We start from the raw sequence: 19,262 nt of genomic DNA, 5'->3' as shown, positions 1-19,262 counted from the left end.
GTAGGCAAACTGTGGTTTAGCAATACAAGAGATCACAACTTAGCATTAAAAAGGAATAACCTACCTAAGCAACTATAGGAAGAGGATATATATGCTATATGATTTCATTGATAATCCATCCTAGATTTCTTAATTCAGTTGGTTAAGTGTCCAACTCTTGATTTTGGTTCAGGTCATGATCTTGTGGTTCATGGCACTGAGCTCCGTGATCGGCTCTATGCTGACAGCACAGAGCCTGCTTGGGATTCCTTCCTTCCTCTGCCCCTCCCCAGCTCAAGAGCTAGCTCGCTGTTTATCTCTCAAAATAAATAAATAAACTTTTTTAAAAATCTAGAAAAGACAAAACGAATGTATACTAATAGATCAGTGGTTATCCGGAGATAGAGGGAGGGATTTGCATCACAGATGCTTTCTACTGTGATTTCAGTGGTGGTTTCACGTAAGTATACATTTGTCAAAATTCTTGAAAAAAAGAAACTCATGAAACTGTACTTACTTGCTTGCTTAAAAGATGGGTTCACTGTATTGTATGTAAATGATACCTCTATAGAGATCAAATATTTATGTATTAACGGAAGGATTCATGAAAAAAATCTGTGAAAGAAAAAACCTATTTTTAATAAAGTCAAAATACTATCTTGCACATCTCCCAAATTATGAATTATTTTGAATTATGAATCTCTTAGAAAGTATACAATATTTTAGAAAAAAATACTGCCATGTCTAATTATATCAGAAAATGGTTAATGATTTATTAACTTTAACTAAAAGAGAACTCTTGTGAAATTCCTGGGAACTGATTTAATGAAGTTCATTGGTGACATTAGGATGATTTCTTGCCCAAGTGCAATAACAGACTATTTCTATCATTTTCTCTGTGTAGTAGACACTGTTAGTTGGCTGACCAAACATGAAGGGCTCCTTCCTCCATGGTAACATACAACGCATATTACTGAGGCAAACAACATGCGTACTTAAAACTTTCCTGAGGTGAAGTATAGCCAGAAGTGTTATAAGAAACTTAGTGGAAGTTTCCTTAAAAGCGACAGGTGTGTCCTTCCCACATTTCCTACTCCTTCCAATCTAGAATGCCACTATGATGACTAGAGTTTGAACAACCATCTTGGACAATATGCTACTTGTAATAAACTCAGGACAATGGAGTAATAAGAGCAAGCCTAGGACACTTGATGACTGAGAAGCAACCAAACCAGTTCTTAAATGCCTGCCTCCAGGCTGCCTGTATATCAAAAAGAAATTAATTTCTACCGAGGTTAAGCTATGTGTCTATTATTTTTTAATAAACACATGATCACGGTACTATAGTAAGTCATTTTTGATGTGAGCATTTCAGTAAATTAGCTTTTTATTTCTTAAAAACTAAAAGACTTTTAATGAGGTGATAGAAGTTTTTTGAGACTACACAGTTACCTAGGTTTTTACCTTGTCCCAGCAATTGATCAAAACAATAAACTATCCTACCTTCTCATTTTCCAAATGATTTCTCAATTTAGAATAAAGCAGTCTAAGACAAAAAAAAAAAATCTATCTCCTACCTGTGGGAAGAAATTTTAAAGCCGCATTATTACTCCATTAATCTCTGATGAAACTTTAAAAAAATGTAAACTGTATTATCACTCCATTAATCTCAGGCAAATCTATATGCTCCAGTGATCTCTACCTTCGTGCTTGCACTATATTATATGGTTCATACTGTTAATTTTTAAAAAGCTCAGAAAAGAAAGAGACCAATAATGCTTGGACTGGCTAGGAAGAGCTTCACAGAAGCCCTACAAGGATTTAGACAGAAGAAAGAAGAGCACACAATATAATGCACTGGTTAAGTGTATCCAGGCTCTGAAATCAGTGACGGTTCCATCACTTGCTGGCTGTGTGACATTGGTTAAATTATTTAAAATTCTTGCCTCAGTTTTTATTTACCTGAAAAATGGGAACAGTACTACCTCATCAGGACCTTAATGAGAAAATGCACATAGCTGGCAAGCACTTACTGTTTCAGGCATCTAATAAGTACTTTTAGATAGAGCACAAGCTCTTACAATGTATACAACATGTAAAGATCCGACCTGAAATACAGAGTCCTATTAGTGAATGATTGAAATTTTTAAACAGGAAAACAAAAAAGGCTTTTCAGAGATTAAATGTTTTTAAAACATAAGAAAAGTCACAGAATATGTGTACCCATATGTATGAAAAGATGTTCATAACCTCATTAGAAATGAACAAACTGAAAATCAAAATACTGAGATATTTCTGACACAGAGAAGAAAAACTTTAAATGATAAATTTCACTTTAGGCAAGGATAGAAAAAATGGGCATTTATATATTGCCCGTAGGAATGTAAACTGACATCTGTTTTTAAATATATAGTTATAACTATCAAAACTTAATGCATAACTATACTATTACAGAAAAAAGTGAACCAATGTCTCTCACAGCTTTTGGTTAAACAACAGTTCATCCATCCTATGATGCAGAATACCAACTGCTTTAAAAAACACAGAAAAAATGAGGAAAAATCTAAATTTGCTGACTTTAAAATATCTGCAAAGTTACACAGAAAAAGCATGTTACAGGAAAAGGTGGAGAATTAGCCCACATGACTCTTTAAACTACAAATATGCCCATCATCGACACAAACAGGTATAAGAGTGAATTAGAACTGCTCTTGATGGAACATGATATTAAGCTAAAAAAGCAAGTTACAAAAGAATACAGTGTATTTCATTTATAAAACACTCAAAAGCATACAAAACTATACATATATACATACCCACAGACCTCCTAAACAGACATAATTAGAAGTTTTTTAGAAATACAGAAAGCTACACATGCAATTCAGAATAACCATTACCTCTAAAGGAAAAAGAAAGAATGGGAAGGAAAAGACACCATAGGACTTCACAAGGGATAAGATGTTCTTTTTCTAACTATGGGTAGTCAGTATGTGAGTGTTCGCTATATCATGAATCACCTTATATGCGATTTATACATGCAACTTCTATCTACTCAGTAACTAACAAAACCAGTTTGAAACTGCCTATGTATACAGGCACACAAACACATGTAAAAAAAAAAAGTCTCTAATGATAAAAATTAAACTACCGGCAGTTACCTCCCCCTAGGGGTGAGGGAATTTTCATGTTTTATTGTTTCAGTATTGTCTGAATTTGAAACTACATAATTTTTTATTAACTTTATAAAATAAATAAGGCTATCCTCTACCAAGAAACAGATTCTTAAGTACAGAGAACAAACTGACAGTTACTAGAGGGGAGGGTGTGGGAGGATGGGGAAAATAGGTGATGGGGATTAAGGAGTGCACTTGGGATGAACACCGGGTGCTGTATGGAACTGCTGAATCACTATATTGCGCATCTGAAACTAATAATACATGGTTTACTGACTGGAATTAAAAAATTTTTTTCATTTTGAAAAAAAATTATAAAATTACAAAAACTGTAACCACATAGAAAATGTGTGAGTGCATTCAGCTGAATGGAGAACTTATTTATACTGTGATCACCTCCATGTACACAAAAAGGGAACATTAACAATAATGAAAGAGCTGGGATAAATCTGATCTAATGGACTGGCTTTCATTTTTTCTGGTTTTAATTTCTTGGAAAGTTCATTTCTTGGAAGCATTTCATTGGTACTACCTCACAGAGAAATTAAAGAAAAATGACAACTGCAAGAAAGCCAACTCTCCTCCTTCAGGGTAGCCAAGTGAAAAATCTACCCACACGGGAAGGCTGAACAAATTACAACCAACTGACAATAGACAGCACACGCTGCACCAGTAAGTGCACTCAAAACAACAGGAGAGGAGCCACACCAACCAAGGAGATCACATCAGAGTTCTGAAGTGCATATACACGTGTTAGCGCTTTCACGGAGAGCTGGCACTGCCAAGCAGAAGTACAGCCCGGGCAGGGCAGGCTCCAGAGCCCAGGGAGCCTGGGAATGGTACTGAAAAGGGAAAGGCGTATGGAGGCAGAGAGAAATGGAGGAAGGGAAAATTTTTCCCAAAAATGAGGTAAAAATATGACATGGCATTACAATCATATTCTCAATACCTATAAAAACACTGTGCAACCAGAAAGCTAAGTGCTGAAGGAACAAAGAATAGAATGGGAACTCAAAGTTAGAATGAAGAGAGGCACCAAAGATACACAGCTCTGAGTCTAAAATATCCTCTCTATTCTTTCCACTCTCCCAGTTCCCCTACAAGTGGGTAATTACCACAACAGCAAAAAGAAAAACAGGGGTAAAAGTCCATTTCCTCCTCCTAACAACAATATCACCAATATAAAATATAAACCTTTAAATAAAGAACTCAAGGGGCGCCTGAGTGGCTCAGTCAGTTAAGTTAAGGGTCCAACTTCGGCTCAGGTCATGATCTCATGGTTTGTGGGTTCGAGCCACATCAGGCTCTGTGCTGGTAGTGCAGAGCCTGGAGCCTGCTTCAGATTCATTCATTCATTAATTTTCTCTCTCTCTCTCTCTCTCTCTCTCTCTCTCTCTCTCTCTCTCTCTCCCCCTTCCTCCCTCTCTCTGCCCTTCCCCCACTCATGCTGTTTCTCTCTCTCAAAAAGTAAATAAAAAAAACTCAATGAAAACATTCAAAGAGATTTGCAGAGAAAATATGTAATCTACTTCCTGAGCTTATCACAATCAAAATCAGAGGCTCTATGTAACAAAGGCTATGAAATAGTCAATTGCTGTTAGGGCACCCACACCTCTATTTTCCTTCTTCCTGTCAGGGATTCTCCATGCCCATTTCTGATCATCAAAATTTCATGAGCTCCTCCTCTGCCAAAATATTAATTCCACCTCCAACGACCACCATCACCACCCACACCTCTCCAAAGGCCCTTTTCCAACCACCCAAAGGCCTTGACTTCTCCCTTCCTCCCCACTTTTTTTCTTCCACCCCTGCTTTCTCTTATAAATCTCATTCTCAATTTAAGAGAGAAATATTATTCTCACTGCCCAATTTTTTTTTTGAAAACAGTTTATAAATAGCATTTGTTTTTAACTTTCTTTTCACTATCTCCAGCCTTTTTGCCCTGAGCTCTGTCCATAATTAATTTTAAAACTTTTGAGTTCTGCAGGACTTAACAGCGAGAACCCAGGCTCAGTGAATACTTTCATATACACATCTATGATCAAAGCGTAAGTCTTCTGCTAACAACTAGAGCACAAAGATGCTGCCAACTCTGCCTCCTTCTTTCACATGCACAAGGATGCAAAAGCCATGAAAACCAAGAACACATCTGTTTGCCATTTGGTTCCTCTCCCAGGATATATGTAATTGGTCACCAAGTACTATCAACTGTACCTCCAAAATATTACTTGATTCCACTTCTCTCTCTCCATTCCTTCTCGGTCTATGTGATATCTCATATCTAGCCTGCTCTAAGAGCGTTCTGTCTTTGATTTCTCCCTATTACAATCTACACTCCAAGAGCCCATATTAAGTTTTCTCTCTGAAACATAAATCTGATCATGTCATTAACCCTTTGAAAATCCTTCAGGCATTCCCCAGGTGCATACAGAATAAACTTCCACCTTCTTCATGTCATCCACTCTGGCATCAAACATGACCTTTCAGTCCTGTTGCCCATCTATAAAAGACTAGGCATTAGATTAAAAATAAGCATATTTAATGAAAGAATAATTTATAAGAATGTCCAGTAATGTTGTTGAATGACTTTTTATGTAATTGACAAACTTATTCATCTCAACTATACAAAATTACCACTGAACTCAAACTTTTACAAAATAAAGTTCTTTTTTTAAAAATCACTGCTCTTTTTAATTTTTTTATTTTTTACTGATTTATTTTTGAGAGAGAGAGAGAGAGAGAGAAGGAAGGAAAGAGAGAGAGAGAGAGAGAGAGAGAATGAATGAACAGGAAAAGGTCAGAGAGAGAGGACGACCCAGAATCCGAAGACAAGTTCCAGGCTCAGAACTAGCTGTCAGCCCAGAGCCCGATACGGGGCTTGAACCCACAAACCATGAGATCATTACCTGAGCCCAAGTCAGACACTTAACCGACTGAGCCACCCAGGCGCCCATAAAATTATTTTAATGTTTATTTATTTTTGAGAGAGAGAGAGAGAGACAGACAGACAGACAGACAGACAGAACATGAGCAGGGGACAGGCAGAGAGAGGAGGAGACAAAGAATCCGAAGCAGGAGTACAGAGCCTGATACAGATCTCAAACTCATAGACCACAAGATCAATGACCTGAGCCAAAGTAGGACACTAAACCAACTGAGCCACCCAGGTGCCCCAAATAGTTAAAGGTCTATCCCTATAATTTATTAAAACTGGGTTGAGTGGTTTAACACATTTCTATTTTCAATTCCAATATTAAAATGCAAGGTGGATCACAAGGAATCTAAATCAATAGTAAATTTATAAAATGAGTGTTAACATTTATTACCAAACTTCTCAGAGTTTTCTGGAAAATGTTAAAGTCAGCTATTTGGGTTAAAAGTGCATCACACCTACTGTATGAGAAAGCTTGACAACAAAATCAAAGCTCCTTTAGAAGATAAGTGTCTACCTTTGTGAGTTTCGTTCATTTTCCATCTAGAATATTTCTTGAGATTACCACATAAACTACCAAAATAAGCTAATTATCCTACAGATTCATTAGAAAACTTTCCAAAAAACAATACTTCTTTTCCAAATCAAATTCATAAAATTTACTAAAGAAGTCAGATTATTAGCTTATACATGTCAAAGTATGAGTTCTCATGAGAATCGTTCCACTGTTTAATTAAATGCTACAGGATCTTGCAGACAGATTCAAGAATAGCACCATCTGTCTGGGTTACAAAGCTCAGTTTCACCATGGTATCACCAAACAGCAACAAAATATCATTTTCGTACATATCTTTCTCAAGTACTTTATAGACAACTAATAAGTTTAATCTATTTGGGATCAAGAAACTTGATTCAATACACTTTGTATATAAGCCAATATACTTTGAAAAAAGTTCTTAGCAACTTAAATTTAGTTAAAAACTGACATTTCAAAAGATAAATATTTATGGCCTTCAGCAGCTGAGATGTAGATTTATGCTCTGGGGTAACTTCTAAATGTTAAACTGCTAAGGTCTTTCATAATTTGTAAAATTAAAAAGTGCCTATTGTTGAGATTATCATGGAAGTAAATTTTCCCAAAATATCTATAACTCTAGGATTATAACACCATATTTTTGATAGGTTTTGTTGATGTGAAAAGAACTTAAAAGGGATTTATAAACTCATCCATGTTATCTGAAAAACATAAAAGCAAAGCCGAGAAATTTTTCATTATATTCCTGAATCCAAAAATAGAAAACACTTGCCACTGCAACTTTTAATCTAAGAAACTAATATAGGCATGACAGTTATAGGTAAAATACCCTCTCCACCTCCCCGCCACTGAATACTAAGGCAGACCACAATAAATGAAATCCTAAATACATATGAGGGCTTTGTCCTAAGCTTGACCAGTGGGAGAACTGCTGAAAGGCATTTATGGACTATACAATGGCTTACTAGGTAGTCTCGGATGAGTAAAGCAACAATAAAAGGCAAAGATAAAAACTTTGGTCTCATAAACCAAACTTTCTGTTAAAATCTTAACAGATTATCTCAAAAGGATACTTTTATTCATCACAAGGCTTCTCTTCATGATTACTTCACAGTTTCACTAAAATCGGACCTCAGGATGACATCTGACACTTGCTAGACATAGAACAATTCTACTCAACTCTACTCCCCATTTAGGATAATATGCCTTGATTTCCAAAAAGCAAAAATCCCACCTCCACTTAATTTTGTCCCAATATCTAGTCTTACCAATCAATGTACAACTGAATCCATCTTCACTGAAACGGTCTGAAAAAAAAAATACACTGAAACACTAGACTTAGAACCTGGGAGGCATCTGTCCACAGCAGAGCAGAAATTCTCATCACACATCTACAATGTATGTATGCCAATATATCCAAAAGTAGACTTCTTCCTAGGGTTTCCATCCATGAACCCCATCATAAAGTACTAAACTGCTGACCTGGGCAACAATTTAGAGCAAAAAGCAGGACACAAGTAAATTACACAGAGAGAAGACACTGACCAAAGAAGCATCCTTTAAAGTAAGATTTTCTAGAGTGGCTGACTAAACTCTAAAAGCAATTGCAAAGCAAAAGGAACAAAAAAAAATACTGGACAACAGCATTGGTATTTGATCCATTTCAAGGAGGCTCACTTCGAAGAGCACTTCTCATTTGGGTAGATGTGTGAGAGTTCTGGTATGGCTGGCTCAGATTCAGTTTTATAATTCTGAAGTACACAACTGAAGAAAATGACATCTGACCTACTTAAAATGACCATTAAAGGAAAATTTTAAAATAAAGATGGCTAATTACAACAAGCACATCAAGTAAAATGCAAAATGTTTAGCTAAAAATTTATTTTAATTTATTCAGGCTCAAACTGAATATATTTAATCTTTGAATTTAAAAAGCACTCAAGCGACAACTGATATTGTCCCCACTTCTTCACACATACCCACTTCGTATATCTGCATCTTTTATCTAAAGTGTCTTACTCTTTTTCAGTGCTAATCCTACCCATCACCTGCGTTCTTGCTACCATCTCCAGCCAGACTCCTTTTTATCAATTAACAGCTGTTCTTTACACCTTCCACCTTTCTTTGGGCTCTCCACTTTTGGTGCTTCTCAGTCCACAAACACAAATAAGGCTCTCATATTCTAACAAATTTCCTCAATCTACCTTTCAACAAAGCACCGGGAGGCTCAGTCTGCTAAGCATCTGACTTAAGTTCAAGTCATGATCTTGCTGTTCATGAGTTGGGGCTCTGTGCTGACAGCTCAGAGCTGGAGCCTAATTCAAATTCTGCGTCTCCCTTTCTTTCTGCCCCTCCCCTACTCAGAGTCAGTATCTCTCTCTCTCAAAAATAAACAAACATTAAAAAAATATTTAATCCACTTTTCAATCTCTTACCCTCCCCACTCCAACATCCCTGCTTATTCACAATGAAGCTTCTTTTGGCTGAATACCATCACTCATTCCACAACCCACTAGAATCCAGATTCTATCCTCAACAGTCAAATGTAATCATTTCAATCTAGTACCAAGCCATCCAAACAGCAAACTTCCTCCTCTTTCACTCCTTATCTCTTCCCTTCAAGGTCTACCACAACTGTCTATGAAAATCATGATTATTCTCTTAATTTTTAGTGCAGAGAAAGCAAATTATAGTCTACTTTAAAGTATATATAATGCATACATTCATGACTTAAATGACTAGGCTTCATCAGAAGTAATCCTGAGCCAAAATCTAATTTGTTTTAAATTTAAAGAAGGATGGGTCACACAGTTCAACAATTCTAGTTTGTCTAGAGCAATCCTAGAAAGGCTTTTAAACACATTATTAAATGTAATACCATTTAACACACTTGATTTTCCTCAATTCACTTCTCATAATAGCTTCTATATCATCTTGGATTATCTCCCGCTTTTAGTTTCATATCCCATCTGCTCATTTCAGATTCACGTCTGTCCAGTTTCTGAAATATTTGTCACTTTAGTCATTAGCATTTTGCGTAATATAGCACAGTTTTTTTTAAAGTTCAGAACTGATTTTAGAAAACTGATTATTTTAACATCACCATTTCTTAATCCAAATTGGTCTGCCCACATTTCAAATTTTCCACCTAACAAAAATTAGATTTCAATAAGTTTTGTAATTTTTTAAAAGGAAACCAAGAACCAAGACGATGAATTAGAAGTACTTTCCTACATGCCACTTCAGTATATATTCTCAAGGACAGACTCAGAGTTGTCACCTGAGCTTCCAAAGAATGTACTTTCTATTCCTCTCCAGCAATCCTGTCAAAATTCAGTTTAAAACTCCCCTTCCAAGTTTTTCTGGCTACAAGGTCCTATGCTGTCAATGGTGCTCTTCCTCTGCACCCACCACATAGCAACTTGGAAATTAAGCAGTACATGTAGTCTTTTTCCCCACGCATCAGAGCATTAGCCCTTGTGCAAGCCCAAGTCAGATTTTAATCACTACTGATGTATATAGATTATTAAAAAATGAATTCTCTAAGTCCTAAATTTCTCAAACGTAACATATGAGATGTTAACATTTCTAAATACTAGTTTATTGGCTGGCCCATCCAATCAACCTCCATTATCTTTTTCGTTTCACTAGGGCTCAGAAGTCCTCATTTACTGAACGAAACAAGTAAAAAGGAAAGAAGCTAAAGGACAAAGAAACACAAAATCTTTTCCTGATGACATCACAGGACCTGTGGAAGTTTATTCTCAAAGTTTGAATAAAAGTGTATCAAATAAGTAGTAGCGACAGATCCCTGGGGCGGGGGGGGGGATTCTTCCCATGAAGCGGGCCCTCTGCACCTCTCCACATTCTCAAGCCTCAATCGGATGGCAATTCTCTCCAAGGCCTAGAAAAGGGTCTAGCTGCTGGGCGGTCCTCACTGCCCCTCTGTCTGGGGCCAAGAAGGGCTTTTTCGGGAGTGTTTGCTCTGTCAGCACTATATAATCAGAGGAAAGGTGCTCCTGAAATTCCGAATAGGAACAATAAATACAAGTTTGTTCCCATAAAAATGCTGCCATAAATAACACAAGTAATCAAGTACACTACAATATAAATAAGCTAACCATCATTTGTAGCAACAGAAGGTTGTTTTTAAGTGGGGGGGGGGGGAACCTCAGAAATGAACTTTTCCTAATATTTTAGAAGGTTGAAGAACACTTCACATGTAAAATTTTATACCTCTGGATAAAAACTTAGGACACTTACTCATATTCAACTTACTAATACAAAGACTACAGTTAGGGGAGGGTGGATTTACTCCTTCAACAAGGTCTGAACAATATTTTTAGATGTTGCTGCATTATTAAATGGAAAATAGAAATTAGCTAGTAGTTGAAAATACATACTTTGTTCAAAACATAGTAAGGGTTGTGACATGTTTGTCAGACTAAAACATGATTTAGTCTTGAAGAAGAAAAAGAAATTTATTAAGTACTAATTCTGACATTCCCTGAGACAAATCTCAAAATGTTAATAGAACTGCTATTTAAAGTTCAAAGAGCACTCTGGAGCTGCCAAGGAATTAATAGCTTAAACTACCAAATAAGAGCCACAGTTCAATTTCTAGGCTTAGCCAGTCAGAGCTCAGGGTTGGTACAGCAAAATCACTTAGCATATTAAAGACACATCACACAACTGTGAATCATATATACATACAAAAAGTTGGAACAAAGACAAATTTCAAGTTTTTCTTCTCAATAGTGGCTTATTTATGAAGAAAGACACAAGAACAATTTAATCTTCTACTCCGCCAAAACAAGGGCAAGTACAACATAACTGCCATACTTAAAACCACTAATTCTGCCATTTCAACTTCCTAGTGAGCTGCCTGGGGCTACTCTCCAACTTATTTGTTCTAAGTCTCTTCCTATGAGAGGACATTATCTACTCTTTCCTTAAGGTACCCAAAATGATTTTTCATACTTCCTGCCCTCCAAATTTCCATCAAGTTTATAGAAGAAACTGAGGCACGTAACCATCATGCAACCAACCTGATCAAACAAGTCACTAATAAAAATGTGAATACCACTCGATTTTCCCTGTTAGCATTCACTGCCCATTTTACTGGGCTCATGAAAAGGAATCCTAAACTGAAGGCTGAGCAAAAAAGCCCTCCTGTAGAGCTTAAAGAACAAAAATTAAGGAATTCTGGATGAAGCCCCAAACAAAATATCTAACAGGTTCCAAAATCGACAGGTTGCCTACCACACTCCAGAAAACTAAATACTGAATTCCTATTCCTTTGAGGTATGAAAAGCACACATCTCTTGATCAGATGCGGCATTCTCTTCAAAAACAATTAGAACCCATCTAAAATATTATCAAGCCAGAGTACATAAAGCCTAGATAACATACATTCAGAACATAGAGCTAAAAATCTAAGTAAGTTCAAAGAAAAAATAACCTAATTGTGACCAGAACCTAAATGAGCAATGAGAACTCTCTTAGGAATAAAAGGGAGAAGAGAGTAACTGTCCATTAATTCATTCATTTAATGAACAGTTAAGGAGCAGCCAACTACAAAGAGAACGCAAGCATGATTTAGACAGGGTCACTGCCCCACAAAACCTCAAGTGCGTATCAGAGATACACAGAAGGTACATATAAGGGGCAAGAGGGACTAGTTCTGCCAGTGAGTCAGGGAAAGCTTCGCAGGGGTGCCATATCTGACCTCCCTAGAGGAGCAGGGCTGTGCCAGGCGTGTACAGACACACAAAAACAAACAAACAACTAGGAGCTCGCTCCTGAGTTAGATATACACATGTTTTTCCTTATTTCTCTTCAGGACATTAAAATTCAATCATGAGAATTGCCAACACAAAATGTTTTTTCACACCAATTATACTCTTTTGAATACTTTACTTATTAGCTCTCAAATTAAGCCCAGATGGATTTAATCATCTTTCCTATTTAATGAAATAATGTGGAACTCTATGAGGAAGCTTCATGTGTCTTACACAAAAATACTTCCTCAAATATTTGTCAATTGGAAAAACTTGTCTTTAGGGAAAAAAAAAACGTCTAACAGTTTTCATGCAATTTAATACCTTTCAGATGATCAATTTTTTAAATTTCCATTCAATATGTAAAAATTCTTTTCACAATTCTATTTTTTATACATATTGCATATTTTATATATTTCCTCAAATTTAAATATCAAATGTCAAATATATCCAATTAATGCAGTGACTCAGAACAATTACACTTAGATTTAATGATGAATGAGAAAAGAATATTTACCTGCAAGTTTACCTAATTCTTTTTATCTCCCCCTTTCCATTTTTTAAGTTAAAGTTACAAATCTGAACTACGCAAAATAAAGACATAAGTGAAATTTTAATATAATCAACTCAGGAGGCTCCTTTAACAGTAATGGAACTTCACCATACTAGAAAAAGTACAAAATGTGGAAAGCTGTCAACCAGGGCTCTGTGCTATTTCACAGTAGCAAAAATATGCTTTTAGTAAGATTCTACCACAATTCACCTAGAATTAGAAAATAAACATTCAGAAATATACATAAAAAGCCAGAGTATGGAGATGGCAATGACCTAACATTTTCCCTTGGACACAAGTGATCTCCTAAATCTCCTCTAGAAAGAAAGAAAGAAAAAAGTCATCTTTCCTATTTTTTCCGGACCAGAATCCAAATGCACTCTGAAAGACATTTTATTAACTTAAAAAAGGAAAACAAATCTATTCCAACAAACATAACTAAAGCATGCTAATATAATGCAAGCAAAACAGGAGTTCCTAAAAGATGACTATGATGGCCAATTTATGGGAATAAAAATCTAATCTACCCTAAATGACTTTTAATATTAAAGAACCAAAACATTGTGGTAGAGTAAGGGAACTGTTTGAAATAAACACCAACTGCAACATTTTAAAAGAATTTAAAACTTTTTAGATCAACTAAAGGATAGAACCTATGTTGATGTACATAAGTGACTTTATACTAAACAAAAATTGGGCACGCATACATATTTCATTCATGCAAATGAGTCCGAATTTACAATTCCTCGTTTATGTCAATATTTACCAAGATTAATGGAAAATCATCTCCCCCATGTAATGAAGTGAATTCCCCCAACAGAACAAAGCTAACACCTTCAAATCTTTCAAATAAACAATGAAAGCACATACTATAAAAGGAAATTATCTGAAGAGGATCAGAAAGAAGTTAAATAATTCAAGAGGGGAAAAGAGTCCTAAATTCCAAGAATACATTTCAAATATTGATTCATTAATACCAAAACTCTAGCAAGTCCTATGAAACAAATGTGCATGCGTGTCTGTGTGCGTGAGTGTGCGTGTGACTGTTTTTAACTATACCCCACAGCACATTTTCAGGCTACCTAATTATCTCATTTTGCAATGCATTAAATATTACTTTTCAAAATAGGAATGTTTATAAAATAAAATAGAAATTCTGGTGGTCAACACAACACAACACACAGTTTTTAAAGCAGATTAGCACACAATAATTTTAAACAAAACACGGTTAACAATGTTGCAGAAATTCTCTCAATTTTTAATAAGTAGCTGCAATGCATATTTCAGTAATAATACCCAATATTTAACCATATTATTAATTTTCCTAAACTTTGTGGCATCTCTCTCACTGGCTAGCTTCTATGAAATAAGCATATTACGCACTTTCAGGAAAAAAACACACATCAGTACCTTCTACGACTGAAGGGGGGGAACATTATTATTCTCTTCTATCAGAAATTAAGCCATGTCAGAAATATATCTCTATCTCTGAATCAAACTCTGACAGACAACCATATTAACTGTTCATAAAAAAATACAGATAGGCAATTTTTACTATTGACATTGAGTTTCATCTCAATTTTAAATAATCTGACACACGTAACTACAGAATGTACTTATCTTGTGCAAATGGTTTTCTGTATTTCTAGCATACAGTACAAACTGGTGACAGAGTATCTGCTTTATTAATCTCAAGAGTAGAGATCTCTGAAAGTGTCTGATGAATACTATTAACTCACAATTAACGAGGCTAAATTAGCCGGAGAACAAAAGAGATGAATCCTTTTTCCATACCTAATTAATATAATCCACTACTATAACTTAATGTTATTTAAAGGAATGCCTTGAGATTTTTTTTTCCAAATAAATACTTAATACAATTATGAAAAAAAATGACCAAAACATCCCAAGAAATGCGAAGCTCTGTAAGCACCTGGGATAAACTCAATGAACACTTACAATCCTACAGGGCGCCCTCGGGCCTTCATTCTCACAGAGGAGAGCAGAGTCCCAGACTAACTTCCTCTCAATGAGCACTTCAAGCGGTAACGGAGCAACATTATTTTGTAGCATGCAAGTCTTCGGTACATTTTCTCCTGAAAATTATGAACTCATCACACGTACATACAAATGGCTCTTTAAAACGGTCCAGTAAACTGCTACACTATGCCTTAAATTGCTGTCTATTATGTACTTAAAAATATTTACTAGCAATTGGAGGTTAATATGGCAACTATTACCGGGTGGCAATTATTGCCATTAAAAATATATAAATACTGTTAACACCATGTGCTCCTCACAACAAAATGCTAAACAGAAAACATACATTAGCAAATTATAAATATTTTCATTAAAGAAAATAAGCCATCATGAAAAAAACATGCTTTAAGTTTAAATACTAAAATTGGCAACTGTAACGAAAAAATATACTGTGTATATATATTTTGGCACTTGAGAAGATGAGAGAAATCATTCCCTTTTCCTCATGTTCTACTTACAGTCCTCCCCATTTGGTTCTAGCAAAAGAGATCCCAAAATTTCTATACTTACAATTATCTTCCCTCTCTGCAAAGAAAATAAATCTCTTAAAAAAAAAAGAAAGCAGGTCAATAATAGATTGCCTTAAAGCTTCAAAGACAGAAGTAATGGTCCTTCACAGGAATTATGTACTGATGTGTGAGTGTGCGTGTGTGTGTGTGTGTGTGTGTGTGTGTGTGTGTTTCAATTCAGAGAGGGAGAATTTGATATCATCACCCAAGACATTAAGCAAATAAAACAATGTGAATGTGGAACACAAATCTAAGAGTTAAATCGCTGTAACTCAAAGAGTACATACTTCAATCTAGTTCAAGAACACAAAATCACTTTCCTCCATATGATCTCAATAGAGAACCAAAACCAAAAAGATTATTTATATCTGGAAATTACGTCTTCTCTCAAAAGTGAGTTGACACACCATAGGGTGCACCGTTACACTTCCCAAAAAGGCAGATTTAACACACTTAACTTAATTAAAGCTGAGTGAATATACAACAAGAGTCTCCCAGAAATGTGATGGACAGCATGAGAAAACAGTTTTGAGTCACAAAGGTAAGAGCAAGGCAAGCATTTAATGCAGCAGTTACAAACCTCACAATGGTAAGAATAAGAAACACACACAATAACCCTTATCACATAAATACAGTGGTATTTTTCACGTGTTAGGAAATGGGGGTGGGTGACAGAAAATTTGGGAAATTTGATGCTATGCAGTAGAAAATCAGAAAGCAAAACAAGAACAAAAATCTTAAGGCCGTTGATTGCACAATCAACTTTTGCTAAGCCATAATGAATACTTCAAGGTAATAGAAAGTGGGTGGATCATTAGTGTTGTGCAGAACTTTAATCTCTAGTTTGTATTTCAATCCATATTAATAGGAGTATCTAGGTAAATTCTCTATAAAAAATATTTTTCCTGCTCAAAAAAGGGCAGACCAAAAAGAAAAAAACATGCTATTATTAAGCACATTAAGAGTTCTTGTAATACACGCTTTGTTTTAAAAGATAATTTTACCTCCTTCGGAATTAACTCTTCTATATAACGTACTTTAGACAATATATTTTTAATACACTGGGTTGCTACTACATCTGATTTTAAAGGAAAACTCTTCATTTGAAATGTGCAAAAAATTTACATTGTCAGCAGCTTTTTACCTGATTCTAAATTTTAAAAAACTAGAATCCTATGTACCCTCCACACACAGGAGAATGTAGACATTCTACAGTCTTTTAAAAAAACAAAACAAAAAAGAAGTTAACCCATGCATTTCTTCAGTTCTGCATTTCAAAGTTGCCACCTAATGAGTAATTCTGCATGTGTGTGTAGATGTGTGTATTTTTTCCCCAAAACTCTTATTATTCCTGGTTTAAAAAGGCTCAAGAGAGAAATACCCAAAGCACAAACCTTCAGTCAGTCATAAAACACAAAATCCTCTTGTAAAACTGTTTGTTTCTCCTAAAGAATCTCAAGCATCTTATCTCTTTAACAGTATCATCTTTACTTAAGCTTTTAGAGAAAAAAAAAAGATAAAAGATACTACAATATAGCCTAAAGGCTGGCTACACTATATAATGCAGGTTCATTGCTCTACAAAATCTACTGTATATAAATTAGCCACATATACACAAGCCATCACCAGTCAGAATGATATATGGTAATTTTGGAGCTCTCTCCTCACTAATATTGGTCTACTTGGCTATTTTAATTACCTGTTAAAGTGTCAATGTGGTCTCCAGCCACCAAACAAAAACCATTTTAAATACCCCTTAATCAATATGTTTGCTAATCTATTAAAGTCTCTGAATCTGACTAATACTAAATGATATACTGGGGGAGAGAAAAGAGGAGGCAAACTGAATTCTATTCCCATATGTCAAAAGATCAAGGGAAAAGTATCACAGTACAAAGGGGAAGAACTGCAACTTATAATTGAATTTTAAGACTAAATACCTAAATTAAAATGTTGAAAGAAAAAAACTGACCTGATCTATACTATAATGAAAGCACAGATATTATGTCACTCTTTGTAAGTAAAAATCAAGTGTTTTGATATTTTTTATCTGCAAAAGGAAATATTTAACAAAATAATTCTTCCATTTGAAAAGTTGGCAAGAATTTGTATTTCCCCACTAGTCTCGAAGATAAAAAAAAAAAAAGCATCTATGGTACCCATAATTAAATGTAACTAATTACAATTTGAACACTAAATTATTTATCCAGTGTAACTGTAAACAAGGATTAACAGGAAATAATGCTTCTATCTACTGCAGAGGTTACAGAAAACAATTTCCAAAATGCATGCTCTCCAAAGGCAGTCTCCCTAAAAAGGGTACACAACTTAAAATAAGTTTTTTTTTAAAAGGCTAAATTAAACAAACCGTTCGGCCAATTTTCCAATTATATTCTACGCTTGAAACATAATTGCCTTACATCTGTTTACAAATCTTTGCTCAATATTTAAACAAATTCGTGGTCTCCCGGGCACATAGCTATACATACAGTAACTCATGCACAAAGCACATATTTAAAGACCACGCACTGCAATTATTAGCCTAAACGCCAGGTTTAACAAGGTGAATGTTTTCAGAGCTAGGTAATACGACCCAATAAAAAAAGCAAAGATGGCATTTACCACCAAATGTCACTGCCACCGCCAGGAAGAGAGTTGCTGGAGCCCTATACATTTTTAATTTCGATGAATCCAGACGTCGCCGATGCCAGGCTTCCAGGAGAACAATTGACACCCTAACTGCTTCAAGATTAAAGCAGGCGATTTCAAATCCGAAGGAAAAGTTGTCAATTATCAGAGAGAGAGAGCGCGAGAGAGGCGAAGGCAGATAAAAGCGATGTTATCAAACCGCCCAGCTTGTTGCTTTTGTGTGTGTGTGTGGATTCGTTGTTAGGAGAGCGAAAACAGTTTTTAAAAGACACAGGGGGAGAGAGAAGAAAAAGCCTTCTCCACCTTCCGTCGGCTCGGTGCAATGGCTTTCCGGCTCCCCGGCGTAGCGAGCCCCGAGAGGCAGGCGGCTGTCCACGTTTACAATCGCGGGAGCTCCGGGTGCAAGAGTCCTTTACTGACACAATCGCATTCAATCAACTGTTTTCGGGCAAAATTGCAGGTGTCATTATGGAATTAAAAAAAAAAAAATTCAAAAGGCGGGCGGGCGGGCAGCCGATCCGACAAGAGGGAGAAAGGCTGCTTATCGCGGGCGCGGGCAGCACAAGGCAAAGCCTTCCACATTTAGGGGAAAGAAAAAAAAACGGGGGAAAAGGGGAGGGGAAGGGGGGTGTGATTGCAACAGAGGGTGGGCGTTCGAAGTGCGACCCAGAATCCGCAGCTTTGAGACTTCCACATGCAAATTCCACGCCGAGCGCCGCGCTCACAAATGATTTTTAAAGAGCCAAATAAACACTGGATGGGATCCAAGGCGAGGGAGAGACGATCCAAAAGGGGGAGAATCGGCGAGAGGCGAACGGCGGGGAGAGACGAGGGAGGGGCGAAGTCCCGGCGGCGGGAGGAGAAAGTTGGTCGGCGGCGGAGGTCGGGGACCCCCCCCCCCGGCTCAGCCCCCCCTCCCCGCAGCCCGGCTACTCACCAGCGAGAAGAGGTTGGAGTGACAATCCTCCAGGCTCGCCCCGTTCGCCACCCAGTTCGCTGCCGCAGTCATGATCCTCCGCGAGCCCGGCCGCCAGAGCGGGGCATGTCGGAGCGAGGCGTCCGAGGCGAGGCCGGGCCGGGCGGCGGCGCCTCGCCGGGGAGCGCGGGGCGGC

General features: G+C 36.6%; 1 protein-coding gene across 3 annotated transcripts in view; it reads right to left on the bottom strand.

Annotated features, from left to right (window-relative positions):
- Nucleotides 1-19,256, bottom strand: part of MED13L (mediator complex subunit 13L) — a 291,102-nt gene extending 271,846 nt beyond the window's left edge. For all 3 annotated transcript variants that reach the window (XR_003902583.1, XM_029922323.1, XM_029922324.1), the window contains exon 1: nucleotides 19,088-19,256. Coding sequence is in view for 2 of the 3 variants with exons in the window: in XM_029922323.1 (XP_029778183.1) it covers nucleotides 19,088-19,159 (72 nt within the window). In the remaining variant the exon portion in view is untranslated. The remainder of the gene's footprint in view (nucleotides 1-19,087) is intronic.
- Nucleotides 19,257-19,262: the final 6 nt, after the last annotated feature.

Source organism: Suricata suricatta, chromosome 14, assembly GCF_006229205.1.
Source record: "Suricata suricatta isolate VVHF042 chromosome 14, meerkat_22Aug2017_6uvM2_HiC, whole genome shotgun sequence".
Classification (NCBI taxonomy): domain Eukaryota; kingdom Metazoa; phylum Chordata; class Mammalia; order Carnivora; family Herpestidae; genus Suricata; species Suricata suricatta.
This window is presented reverse-complemented; position numbering and strand designations above follow the sequence as displayed.